Raw genomic sequence first — 13721 nt, forward strand, 5'->3', positions numbered from 1 at the left:
TACATTTATGCATTTAGCAGACGCTTGTATCCAAAGCGACTTACATTATATTATCCTATACATTTATACATAGGTATTTGCAATCCCCTGGGATCGAACCCACAACCTTGCGCTCTTAACATTGAGCTACAGGAAAGCAACATTACAATGATGTTAAAAAAGCTAGTGTACATGAAGATCACTGTGTATCGTAGATATAGAATAAATAATTTCCACAGAAAACATGTTTTTATTAGGAAACCAATATCACCCTTACACTATTGCACTTATAAATATCAATCAAACTGTAACAAGTACTCAAGCCAAAAATTATTTAGTACTTCTGGCCATTTTAATTTGTCAGTATATTTGCATTGTGGTTTGATACGCCACACACAGCAACCATGTTTAAATTATGTTAATAAAATTACTTGTGTTATTCTCTCTATTAGTTTAAAGTCTATTAATCAAATATGTGATTTATAAATAATTTCACATATAATATGAAGATGATATTCACCGATTTGTGAAAATCATTATTTTGTTTAATTGAGGATATGTTGGCTTTCTCGAATGGACAAAAACTATCATCAATACAATTGGTTATAAAATGTAACGTTCTTGAAATAAATGTTGACATGTCTTAATAATCGCCCTGTTCGCATTCCGCAATACGATCTCTGCCTCCATCACGGCCTCTTATTGGTCCACGCGCCTGTCAATCATCATGCTCACATCCCTTTACCCATGATCCTCCATTTCGCCATGTTCCTAGCCAAATGCATTAGTTGTTCCTATCATATTAATGAACAGCAACATTCGCAAATCATTAGAATCACGTATATTTCATCCTCATCATGCAGTTAGTCGCAGTCAGATCGTGAAGTGACCCGAAACTGATCGATGGGTTAAGTGTTGTGTTCACCGTCACTGTGACGCGCTGACTCTGTGACCGGGACACCAGACTGGACGCGCTTCATGTTAAAAAGGGCATCTGCTATGTTTGGCACAGTGGGGACAGATATTCTGTAACTATTGCGGAATCGCTATCAAGAGATTTCGGATGCACAATTTTTACAAACCGGGGCTGCTGATGATCATTGGTCTTGGCGCCCCAAATAAAACGTGAAAAGAAAGAACAGATTAAGTAGTCAATGATCAACTATACTAAGCTTAACAGTGAGTAGTTTAACAGTTCAAGTATTCTTTAAGTGTATATAACATTAAAGAAGACCGTTTAGCAAGATAGTAAAAACATTGTACCTGCATCTAAGTATATAAAAGCTTTGAAGTTGCTTAAAACCAGAATTATACTGAGTATAGATAAACACATTCCTCTCAACATTTATAAATATCTCCTAATGTATCTCACTACGTGTCTGATATTAATACGCGACACATCTAGCTTTCATGACTCCGCGAAGCTGCAAAATCCTTTAATAAATTCACTGGTTCTCCCACGTTTTCCACGAGCACAGAGAACCTGTTTTTGGAGCATTTCTTTTATTCGGTGATCCAGTGGAGTGTAATAACGTCTGTTATGGCTGTAGATGGAACAGGGACGCGCTCGAGCAGGAAGTCTCGCTCAACAAACTGCGCATGTTCGCTAAAGCCTCTCACTATGTACGGATGACACCGACGGCGATCTAAACGGTAAGGCCGATCCCGCGCCGTTTACTCTCTTAACCGTGACGCTTAAACGTAACCGAGCCGCGGAGACATCCATCGGGACGTCGATCTGAAGTTTTAGCGACGGGCGTCAGCGGCTACCCGCCTCTCACGGCGGCGGAGCGTCGGGTCGTTTGAGTGTGTGTGCGTCCCGCCGCACGAGCAGACGTCATGAGAGCAAAGCACCGCGGCGCGACGCCAGCGCGTCATTTATATACCGTGCGTCGGACATGGCAAATGCTTCCAGAACGACCCGCGCTCGACGCGCTTGTGAACGTCACTTTTATTCGCTTAAAATATATAACAGTTGAACCGACAGAAAACGGCGGAGTGTGCGTGAGCTAGCATAGCGCTAGCACGTAAACGGAGCAGCGCTGAGAAAAACTCAAATGCTAATGTGCTAACTGAATTAGCCACTGGAAGAAGTGATGTCAGTTAAAAACTAACTCAACAAAGTCACCGTACTTTCATATTAGCGTAGCGAAGCTCATATTACCTCCTGTATTATTATATCTCGCATGTTTCATACAGTTTGGTCCTTCTTACATATTCGTTGCTTATACTAAGTAGTAACTGTTTTGGTGTACAGACACTATGGTTACCATGGTAAATTTGTGTAAGGGGTGTAATGCTATAACGTTATTGAGATTATTAGATGGCATTACAATTGCACTGTTCTGTATTTATTAACCTAAGTAAGTATGTGGTAACGTATTTTTAATGGTATTATCAGTCGGCTTTTTTTGGCGGGGTTGAACCTGTTTTAATTCTAGTGTTTTTACACATGATGAACCCTCACTGACATCTCCTGACATATTCAGTTGTGCTTATTTCTGGGTTTAGAGATGAGTAATAAAAGCATTTTCTGTGTGTGGTGAAGGTTTACAAGGTTTTTCCAAAACAATCATACTTCAGATTCATCATTTTTGTGATCGGGGTTGCCAATGACTTCCCAACCTATTAACGTCCTTAAAGTGACAGTACATCCATTTACTCACCTTATCATTTCAAACCTGTATGAGTTTCTTTCACAGAACACAAAAGAAGATATTTTGAAGAATGCTGTTAACCCCCATTTATTGCGTTGCTTTTGTGTTCACTTCATACAATAGAAGCGAATGGGTTCCGGCGCAGTTCAATTTCCAACTTTCTTCAAACTGTCTTCTTTTGTTCGAAAAAGGAAGTCAAAAAGATTAGCAATGACCATAGGTTGAGTGACAATGACAGAATTTTCAATTTTGGGGACTTTAAGGAAAAAAACACAGGCTGATAACAAGTAACCTCCCCCAAACAAACACACAACGAGCAGTCGTCAATGATCAGTGATCAACGTTTCCTACTAAAACCATGAATGTTTACATCTGGCACATTCAAGCAGTGAAGTGCCACACTACAGTAACAAAAGATTTTGAGAATAAAGTTGTTATGTATTGAGAATTAATAAAATGTCGCAATAAAGTAATGTTTCCCTGAAACAGTAGTTTATTTTTGAACAATAGTACAATAAACACCATCACAGGGAATGACAGTCTGAGCATTTTCATTGCAAGATTTTGTTGAATCCATAACAAAAATATTTAATATCAAATATAAGATACGATTTTAACTACAGGAATCTTGAGCTATTTTTGGTGCAGCAGTAATGTTTAACATTTACGCATTTGCCAGACGTTCTATCCAATGCTACTTGCAGTGCATTGGAGGTAAATGTTTGTTACCTGTGAGTTGAACCCATGTCCTTTGTGTTGCTAATGTTAGCTGTTGGACGATCATTAGTTCATTTTATGCAAAATACTTGTCAGAGTTGAAGGAGACTGCGGGTTATGGCAGAGACTGAGGTCACTGTGTCCGTGGAGGACATGGTGGTGATGAAGGAGACCGAGGAAGAGGATGCTGAGCCTGATGACCAAAACAAGACTCAAGTCATCCTGCAGCTGCAGCCCATCACATCCGGGTATGTGTGATCTCATCTCCGCCGATATTACTCTACATTCATATGTATTCAGTTCATAAGAACGTGAAACTGTTGAGGGCATACACGGGTGGACGTTGATGATATGGACAGATGTTGATTGTTTTAGGCTCGGAGAGGAAAGCACGGAGACCGATACTGCTGTTGTGGCGGTGGAGACACCAGGTGAGTGTTCCCATATTAATCCACTTCTCTCTGAAATACCTGCAGCATACGGATCTCATTTTGTGTGTGTGTGTTGTTTTCAGATGAGGTGTCTGCTGAAGGAGAGGATTTAGAGCTGGGTTATCCCATCACGTGTGGCGAGAGCAAAGCCATACTCCTGTTCAAGAAGTTTGTCTGCCCGGGAATCAACGTCAGATGTGTTAAGGTCGGTGTTGAGAGGAATGGAGGCGGTACGTGAAACAGCTACTTATGTGTCTCATCTGGATTTCTGGCTGTATTTGCAGTATGAGGATCAGTTGATAAGTCCCAAGCAGTTTGTGCACATGTCCGGTAAAGCCACTCTGAAGGACTGGAAACGAGCCATCAGGATAGGCGGAGTTATGCTCAGGTAAAATGACATTACTAGGACATTTATACATTTGGCAGACGCTTTTATCCAAAGGAACATACAGTGTACATTTTTATCAATATCTGTGTTCCCAAAACTCTTATCAAACCCAAAACCTTTGCGCTGCATACGCCCAGTCAGCAACGGAAACACTACATTTTTACATTTCCATTACATTTAGTCATTTGGCAGACGCTTTTATCCAAAGCGACTTACAGTTCACTTATTTCAGGGACAATCCCCCTGGACCAACATGGAGTAAAGTGTCTTGCTCAAGGACACACTGGTGGTGGCTGCTGGGATTGAACCAGCAACCTTTGATTTACCAGTCAGTGGTTTAACCCACTAGACCACCATCTCCATAACCATTTTTACATTTAAGAAGTTGGGTAGATGCTTTTATTCCAAGTGACTTGGAGCACATGTTAGATCAGTGCTGTGTTGAGTGCATGTTTTGTGAATTCAGCTGATGAACAGTCATGTGAAGCGTGTGTTTGTGTGTAGGAGGATGATGGACTCGGGTCAGCTGGATTTCTATCAACACAGCACACTGTGCACAAACACCTGCCGCAGCACCAAGTTTGACCTGCTGATCAACAACACACGCTTCCCACCGGACGGCAGTGGGCTCAGCACACCCACCACCGCTCAGGGTAAGTGCTCTCTCACACAGACACACACACACACCTTGAGGTTTGATCTAAAAAAAACCCTGCTTTGATGGTGTGACGTGTGTGACCTGAAGGCCATGTTCCTGTCGGTAACGGAGGTCAGAGCGTCGCAGTAGAGGAGAACACAGAAGATGTGGTGGGCACGGTGGAGTGGAGCACAGCCACGGTAGAAACCTCTGAGAAGAAGGATGTACCTGACATCTCAGGTAAACACTATGTGAATAAAACAGCATTCAGAAAGACATCCGCAGAGCTGCTGATTGACATCCTGTGTGTGTGACCTTCAGATGAGACGCTGAGTTTCTGGAGGGGTATCGCCGAGGTGGGGCTGATGGGTGAGGTGGTCTCTAATATCCGCTCGGAGCTGTTGGGTCTGCTGAGTGGAGTTCAGCTACGCAGCGATCAGAGCTCACTGCAGGATACAGGTCGGTCCATGAAAACATACCACTGTTATTACAAGAAGAAGTTCTGACTGTTCAATAAAAGTTAAAAGAACTGCCAAAAAACCATGAAAATATCCTGTGCATAAAGCGTGATGTGCTCCAGTCTTGTTTGAGATGTTCAAATTTATGTCTTTGTGTAGTCCATCTTTGTTGTGGTGCTCACTGATCAACTTGTCTGTCCTGCAGAGATCGCGGTTCTGAGCAACCTGGCTCAAGTCTTTGACCTGCTGGACTCCATCAAACAAATAGTGAATGTCCGACGGCAGATCACCGACCCAGAGCAGACGCAGGTCCTGCGAACACTGACCGGTGAGTCGAGAGAAAATGAGCTTTTGGTGTTCACTTCTGAACCTTACAAGTCAGGAAGTTAGTCATAATTATTATATTATTAACAATAATTGTTGTTAAATAACACGTGGTAAAGCATCCTGACAGACCTGGCTTTAAAGCGAAAAATATGCATAGTTTACGTGAGGCCACAGGTAAAACCTGCGTGGCTTCTCATTACAATGTACACAAAACTTGATCTCAGGCAGTATTATAGCTGTGAATCCTGCTCGTCTCTGGACAAACTACAAGAAGCTAGCATGTTTTATTTTTCAATTATTTATCAAAAAAAGTCTGTAGTGTGGAGATAAAGGTAGTTTAAAGGTAGCAAATCACGAATGAACATTTGTATTTATTAACGTAATTAAAATAATTATATTTTACTTCATTTGAAGGGATGATTAATGCTAAACCCTTAGCAAACCTTAGCAAATTCACATGAAATGAATATTGAGTTTTATTATACGAGAAGTCCACGAGCAGTATTGGGGAGCATATACTCTGAAAAAGTAATTAATTACTAGTTACTAATTACATATTCAATAGTGTAACTAGATTACTGTACAAATGACTCTCTCCAAAAATGTATTTTATTACTTATGAATCATTACTTTCTATATTCTATATAAACCTTGATGAGTTAAGTGATTCGATTCGGGTCTTTTAAATCATTCAAATAAATATTATAAAACTACATAAAGTATTATAATTAACTGACCAAAGTATTGCAAATTTGAAAATTATACATTAAAGCACAGATTTTAAAGTTAGACTTGTCAATTCTATTATTGCACACACATATATTACACATAGTATTTAGTTTAATTGCATCAGATTAAATTACCGATAAAATAAGAGTAATCCCTTACTTTAGATTTTCAAGGGAAAAGTAATTAAATTACAGCAACTTATCACGTAGTAACTAGTTGCAACCAACACTGTCCACGAAAGACATGAAACTAGCACAGTCATGTATTCATTTATCAATGGTCACATTATACAACATTGACACAGCTCTTATGTTTATGTTAAGCATTAGAACAGCAGATAGAAGAGCAGAAGAAGCTACAGTCCCTCAGCTGGCTGTCTCAGTCTCAGGCCCTCAGCAGTGTGACTTTTCCCTCCACCCCTCCAGCAAAACGCGCTCCCAAACGGCCCCGCCTCCAGCGGCCCGCATCCACCACGGTGCTCAGCACATCCGTAGCCCAACCTCTCGCCCTCCAGCATCAACAGTTCACCGTTCTGTCCCCGATCAACCTCGCATCCGTCGGCCAGTCGTACGCAGTGGCCGGCCTCGCTCAACCCTCCAATACCGTCACCCTTCACGCCCTACCCCCGGGCTCGCAGCTGTTCACGCGAATCGCCATGGCTCCTGACGGAAAAATGGAGGCTGTCGCCCTCCACCCTGCGTCCGGCCTCACGCTGCTGGGGACGGCGGCTATGCATGACCACGGACAGATGGGGACGGTGGAGCTGGTACAGCTGACGCAGAAGGGAACCGCCACCGGCGTCGCTCAGGACGGTCAGGTGGTGGCGGGCACCGTGGTGATGCAGGACGGCGTCGTCAGGGTCGTGCAACAGGACGAAAACCAGGCTAACACCACCTTGATCGAGATCGACCCGTCGGACGACGATCAGGGCGTGAGCGTCATGGAGCTTCAGCTGGAGGAAAGTGCCAGGGGAGGAGAAGAAGAGGAGTGCGGAGCGACCGTGTTGCACGGCGACGAGGAGGTGGAGGAGGAGATACAGCTGGAGGCCAACGGTCAGTTCCACAATCTGCCGGTTGTAGTGGTGCAGGAAGAGACGCAGGACGCCGGCAAAGCCAAATGACACGCTCTTGCACAAACCGCCCTCAGAGACTGACAGAGCGGATCAGACAGGGAAAGGGATTGTGGCTTCGCAGGTGGAGCGCGCGTGTTTGCCGCTCCAGCTGTCCTACTTCCTGCACAGCCAGGCCTGACGTGTTCCGTATTTGTCAAAGCAAGTTCAGTATTCCTTTTTTTACTTGAGAATCGCAACAGTTTGTGACTTTCAGCACAGTCAGTATTTGTGTTTGCTTTTGAGCTCGGATGTTTCGGTTCAGCACTTAATTCTCATTTTTGGTTGGTTTGGTGCCAAAAGAACAGATCTCCAGTCTCATGAATGTCTCATGCTCACTGCTGTTAAACACACTCCAGTAGTTAGACTTGACACAGTCTATGATCTGCGTAGGGTGTAAATGGCACCAATGTTCATTTAAGTTTATAAGCACACGAGAGTTTGGATGTGTGACGAGTGTGTCTGTGAAAGGTTCCTCACCAAAAATAAACGTTCTTCCTTTCCCTGTACACGACGGTGGAGCGAGCTGTGTGTTCATCTGTTACAGAACCGTTAGTCATGAGTTTACAGTGACTGGCGCTGCCTCGATATTATTTATGATGATCATTTATTGTAAGCAATTTCTAAAATACTTTCTATAGAGGTTTATAAATTCTATAAATTAACTTATTAACGTTAGAGGAAGAACTCAATGTAAAGATTTGTATTGTTTGCTCGCCCTCTCATGTCTATCTCAAAAAGGGATCATGCAGGGGCTTGATACTGTACTCTGTATGAATCCTGAAGCCGCGTCAGACTTTCAGAACAGACTCAAGTTGAAGGCGTTGAATGTGTGTGAGTAAACTGAAGAGCTGAACAGAAAGCAGTAAGGATTTTTTTTGTTATGCAGAGGTCATCGTAAGACTCCGGAATACAGCATGCAAGTTGTATGAACTACTTTTTGGTTATGTTTACCGGAGTTTAAGAGCTTGATTATTTATTTGATTTCATTTCAAATATCCTATGGTTTTCCCCTTTGTTATTGGAGAGACTGATTATAGGAACCAGTTTGATGTCTTTCTTTACCCCCTCATATGGATTGAAATGACGAAATGAGTGATTGACAGGCCATCCAGACAATTTCAAGGCGTAACAGCTTCACTTTCACAGACCAAAACTGAATAAATGTAAAAAAGAGAGAATTGTTTTGTTGAAATACTAATTAAACAATAAAGAATTTATCTCTTTAAACTCGTTACAGTTTCATGCATGAGTCTCCTGAGGCCTTTATGATAAAAATGAGCATTGAAATGTGTATATTGCCGCTATCCTTCTGGAACCTTGTTTGTCCAGATTCCCTTTTTTCAGGAAATGGAAAAGTACCAAATACTCCAAGCACTTTTTAATACTTCTTATTGCAAATCCCAGTGAGAAACATAAAAGCGTGACTATTAAAATGATTTATAGCAAAAAATATAAATCGCAAAATATGGAGGTACTGGGTTTCAGAAGGAGTGCAGCGAAATGCAACTGTCCACGCACATATTGGGATTTGATGAGCTCAGAATAAATATCTGCACACAACACAGACGATTTTGACATTGCAACCAATGCCACAGTGCTTTGAAGAGCCTCTGAAGTGGTTTCCACAACGTTGATAACCATATACATTATATACCATATATATAAACGCTGCAATATTTCATGAGAAAATAAGTCATTTTTAATTTCACTGGGACTTTAAATTCACCATACGTACCTATTTTGAAACACATATACGAAGATGACGACACCATTGTAGCATAAAATGATTATTTTGGGTTTAACTGAACATCATCACATTCTGGAATGTGGCATGAGTAAATAATGAGAGAATTCTTTTTAATTTAGGTGAACTGTATTTTAGCTGTATTGTCATCTAGATCAGGGGTGTACAGTTCTTTTGTCATCTTCAAACACACCTGTCTGTATAATTTCATATAATCCTGAAGATGATCTGCTTCAGGTCTGATCTCAGGTCTTAACTGACATCGACTGTGATTCTACAGTGAATGAAGAAATATCCACCAGGGGGCGCTTGAGCACCGTTGATTTATTCTGGATGTGATTGGGTATCATCTGCCGAGTGTGTGATTATAGAAATGTGAAGTGTGTGTGTGGGGGGGTCTGAAGTGTGTTTCTGCTTTAATAAAGAGCAGGAATAAGTCGAGTAGACTGCTGTAATGGGCATGTCCGTGTCTCTCCGGCAGTGCTGTCAGCTCTCGTATCTCTGACGGGCGACCGCTGTTTCTGGAGATGACCGACTGTCATTAAAGCGTTGAGATCTAAACTCTCTCAGACAGCTGAGCTTAACACACTCAACATTACAGTGCTTTAAAGCAAAGCTTCACTCCAAAAGCTCCAATACTTGTCCTGTAAATGGACGTTTCTGAAGAATCATTACGTTGCTTTTGTCGTGAGGCCAGTTCATAAGGACCATGCACGTACACTTGGACTTCACAGACGTGGACTATGTTTGTAATGCTGTATGATTGTGATGGGAGTTTTACGTGTGGTACTTGTGTTATGTTGCCATATCACAGGTCACATGGGAATGATTTGATTTCATATAAGAGCTTCAGTGGACATGAGAACTACGCCATCATTTTCATTGAACCTCAGATGTGTTGTTGTCTAGATGAGATAAGCCTTATTCATTGTTAACATTTGATGTATATTTGGAATGCTTATTAAAGACACAAGGAATGTCTATACATCTAATTTATAAATAATGTTTATAAGACTGATATGTGACACACAAATTACCGTCACTTAGATGTTTGTGTTGGCAAATCAATAAGAAACAGATGTAAAATCTTTTATTTATAACAAAATCACTTGAATGACCTCGGACAGCATAGTATTAATTGTATACAGTCATGATCAAACCAACCATTCTTTCAAGCACTGAGTAAACTTATTATTTGCTAAATGTAAGATGTGCCCTTTGGCCTTATATTTCCAAAGAAAGAAGAGAATGTCAACGTATGCCTTCAGCCATAACAACACATTCTTTCTATCTGTGTAAAATCACTGAAGTGTTCACTGCTGTCTTCATCTCATTCTCATTCTTCTAAATTCAGACAAACTCTAGAGATCTATAGACTAAAATCCTCCTTATGTGGTCTTGGGAGATTTAAATTCGCAACCACACAATCAAGACTAACATGATAACAATAATACTAATGACAATAATAAAAACAATAATAACAACGATAATTATGACAATTATTAGTATTATAATAAAACTTATAATCATAATAATTATTATTATTGTTGTTGTGTTACTTATAAGTAACTAAACAGACGACACAGGCAAGAATGATGGCAGTATTTCAAAAAAGTTTGGGGGAAAGAAGCTTTATCTATTACGGTTGCTCTGCCTTTGGTAACTGGATTTTTATCACCACAGCTATGAACGGTGAACAGAGGCTTACAAATGTGAAAAGTAAATATTAACATTCATCCATCTCAGTAAGGACAAACAAAGACGGTTTTGAATCAAAATGGTGCCAACAGTCTGAAGCATCTCAACCAGATCTCAGAATCTTTTTTTTGCATATTACTTCAACGGGAATTCTTAAAATAAAGGATATAAATATTTACAAAAGCAATGCATTGTAGTTTCATTGCAGAGCCGTTCGTTGTAGTTCTGGAAAAGAGAATATCTCCCTTTGCACAAACTACCAAACTGGCTTAGTAATTATTACATTCTCAAACCGTAACATTACACACTAACTAAAGGGTAAAGAGCGTAATAGAAATGCTTTAATAAGACTTAAAAAAGCTTTTTTAGGATTTGAGCTTAAGTTGTAGCTTTACGAAAACGTATTCTGTGTCGTAGTAGATTTCATGAAATTAATTGAGTCAATTGTACTTCAATTGTGTTCTTGTTTTTTTAACCAAAATGTAAATAAAAATATAAAAAATCTCGCAATTCTAAATACATAATTCATTGAGTGAATTCAGTTAATTTGATTATGTTCATCTTGAACTCCCTGGGGATAGATTTAAGATTGTGTATATTTTATAAAATAACAAATTAACAGTTGAACACACACACAAAACAACATGGCAATTCCATGAAAAGTAGGAGGTTTTTACTATGGTAACAGCACAGATTTTAACAATTGATGGTTCAAATACTCATGTGAGATCTCTCTTCAAATTTGTAAAGCATTTGTTTCATTTTTAGTGCATGATTTTTCGTAGTCAGGTAAGTGCCATTTTCAGGATTGTCACATGAATAACGCTACATATTCCTCAGAAATGGACACATTAAAATGAATATAAAGTAACTAGTTCATGTTCTATAAAGAGGCATCACTTCTCCATTCATTGGGAATTATTGCTTCAGGATTGTGCATTTTACAGAAATCCTATAAAATGTATCGTTTCCCAAAAACTTAGGGAACCACCCTTTTTTTGTCACATACAAAATGTTTATTTCCTTTTCTTAAATGTATATATTTTTCATAGACTGACATTTTTTGATGTCTAGACTCTATCAACAAGGGTTCAGTAAAATGATGGTTTGTATATACATAAATTCGTAACAAATTCATTCTCTGAGCATTTTTATGTCGAGGCCATAACGCTGGAATCACCCAAAAACAAATGTATAAATGAACCACATTCATCCACCACTTCATTAATGAAAACTCAATAAATTCAACTTCATTGCTGTTCAATGACTTCATCAACGTCTTCATTGAGTCCTAAGCGAGACAAAGGCGTAGAGAGAAAGAGAGAAAAGTAAATGAAATGTTCAACTCTCTAATTTTAAATGAAATATTTGAGATCTTATTGTGACCACAGAGCACAAAAAGGTTCTTGAAACATACATGTCAATAAAGCCCCTATGAACTGAGAAAAAAATATAACAAGAAATGCAAGAAATCTGAATAGAAATAACATGTTATTGAAGAGACTTTTCCTGACCTTTAAATATTTATAGCTCAGAACCGAAGTATGCGGCAGTACCTACCAATTGAATGTTCATCACTCTTTTCTCAATTGTTTCACTATCGCTCTAATAAATTCTTCCACTTCACTGAAATAGAAAATGGAGGACATAATCACTGCTGGGTTTACAGAAATACTGTTAACGCTTACAAGACATTGGACATTTTGTAAAACAATTTCTACTCTTGCCTGTGATGATAATCTGGAGCGGAGATGAAGATACCCAAAATATGAAAGAATCTGGTTAGCAAAAACAAAACATTAGTGCAAGAGTTTGTTTTTATTGCTTAAACTGAATTATTCATAACATTAATGATGCTTTTCATGTATAATATACATAACTCAATTTGCATTTCCCAAAGAATGTTGGAAAATGTTACCTGGAGAACTGCACATTTGAAATGGCACTCCAAATAGATTTCACTTTGCTCAACTTTGTTGGGTGAAACAAAGAAGAATTGTTAAACAGACAGTGGAATTCCTAGCGGCACGTGGTGCATTTCTTTAATTCAGGAAAGTATCTCCCTTCTTGGATTGGCATGTGTTTCTTGAGTCCAATATGCCAAATTAAACCTTTTAAGTTCATTTAATATAAATAAATAGACTTAAATTAGGCCGACGCCTTGTACTTTAATTTTCTCCAATTTATTTAGTAATCTTTTGTCATACTATTGCCTGCACTGAACAGATTGAATAGGTTACATAATACATGACATAATTGGTTTTAGCACTCGGTATTTTAACAGTCAATTATTATGATGTCAAACAATCAACTTTATAAAAATAATGTCAAAATGAAGAGACGTGCATAACATGTATCGTGGGGAGACCGGTTTGACCGTGAGCATGAAACAATTAAAACATTAAGTTTCATTTAAATTACTAAAAATTGAAAAACAATGAGTAATTAACAAGGTTTCACAACGAAGTACCATAGTTTATTGTGCTGGCTAGGCCTAGGATTAATAATCATCCCATAGTCACAAAATCAACATGCACTTGCCACTCGTGCTACAGTTTCGTTAAATGAATGTACTCATTTTACAGCATTAGAAGCATATTGTGGCTACATATGGCATTCAAGATAGTTTAGCAACTCACTTCGGCTACATTAACTTTCCAATAAAATGTAAGATGTTTTAAATGTTAAACTTATAAAGATAAATTCACATTTGATACAAACATTCTGATTGTCGTCCATATTGCAGATGCACTCGTCACTTCTGTTGTCGCAGGGTCCTAGAAATGCGGTCCTGAAAGTGCAGCCTCCGGGTTTGCAGGCTGATACTACTCCACTTAAACTTGTA

The 13721-nt window shown here is 39.4% G+C and overlaps 1 protein-coding gene and 1 non-coding gene across 4 annotated transcripts; both read left to right on the forward strand.

Moving 5' to 3' along the window:
- The first annotated feature begins 548 nt into the window (after nucleotides 1-548).
- gmeb1 (glucocorticoid modulatory element binding protein 1) lies at nucleotides 549-8641 on the forward strand. Of its 3 annotated transcripts, none has more exons than XM_056741772.1 (10): nucleotides 549-1158; nucleotides 3450-3601; nucleotides 3729-3784; nucleotides 3868-3989; nucleotides 4069-4172; nucleotides 4677-4825; nucleotides 4918-5049; nucleotides 5131-5268; nucleotides 5473-5595; nucleotides 6647-8641. In XM_056741772.1, exons 2-10 carry the CDS (start codon nucleotides 3471-3473, stop codon nucleotides 7441-7443), a joined length of 1752 nt encoding a protein of 583 aa, XP_056597750.1. In that variant the 5' UTR covers nucleotides 549-1158; nucleotides 3450-3470; the 3' UTR covers nucleotides 7444-8641. The 3 variants fall into 3 exon arrangements, with proteins under 3 accessions (XP_056597750.1, XP_056597748.1, XP_056597749.1); XM_056741770.1 differs by lacking the exon at nucleotides 549-1158 and adding an exon at nucleotides 1185-1632; XM_056741771.1 differs by lacking the exon at nucleotides 549-1158 and having other exon boundaries at nucleotides 1185-3601.
- On the forward strand, nucleotides 963-1096 carry LOC130416177 (U11 spliceosomal RNA). Its single transcript, XR_008906044.1, has one exon. It is a non-coding gene; the product is annotated as a U11 spliceosomal RNA (small nuclear RNA).
- Nucleotides 8642-13721: the final 5080 nt, after the last annotated feature.

Source organism: Triplophysa dalaica, chromosome 25 (assembly GCF_015846415.1).
Source record: "Triplophysa dalaica isolate WHDGS20190420 chromosome 25, ASM1584641v1, whole genome shotgun sequence".
Lineage (NCBI taxonomy): Eukaryota > Metazoa > Chordata > Actinopteri > Cypriniformes > Nemacheilidae > Triplophysa > Triplophysa dalaica.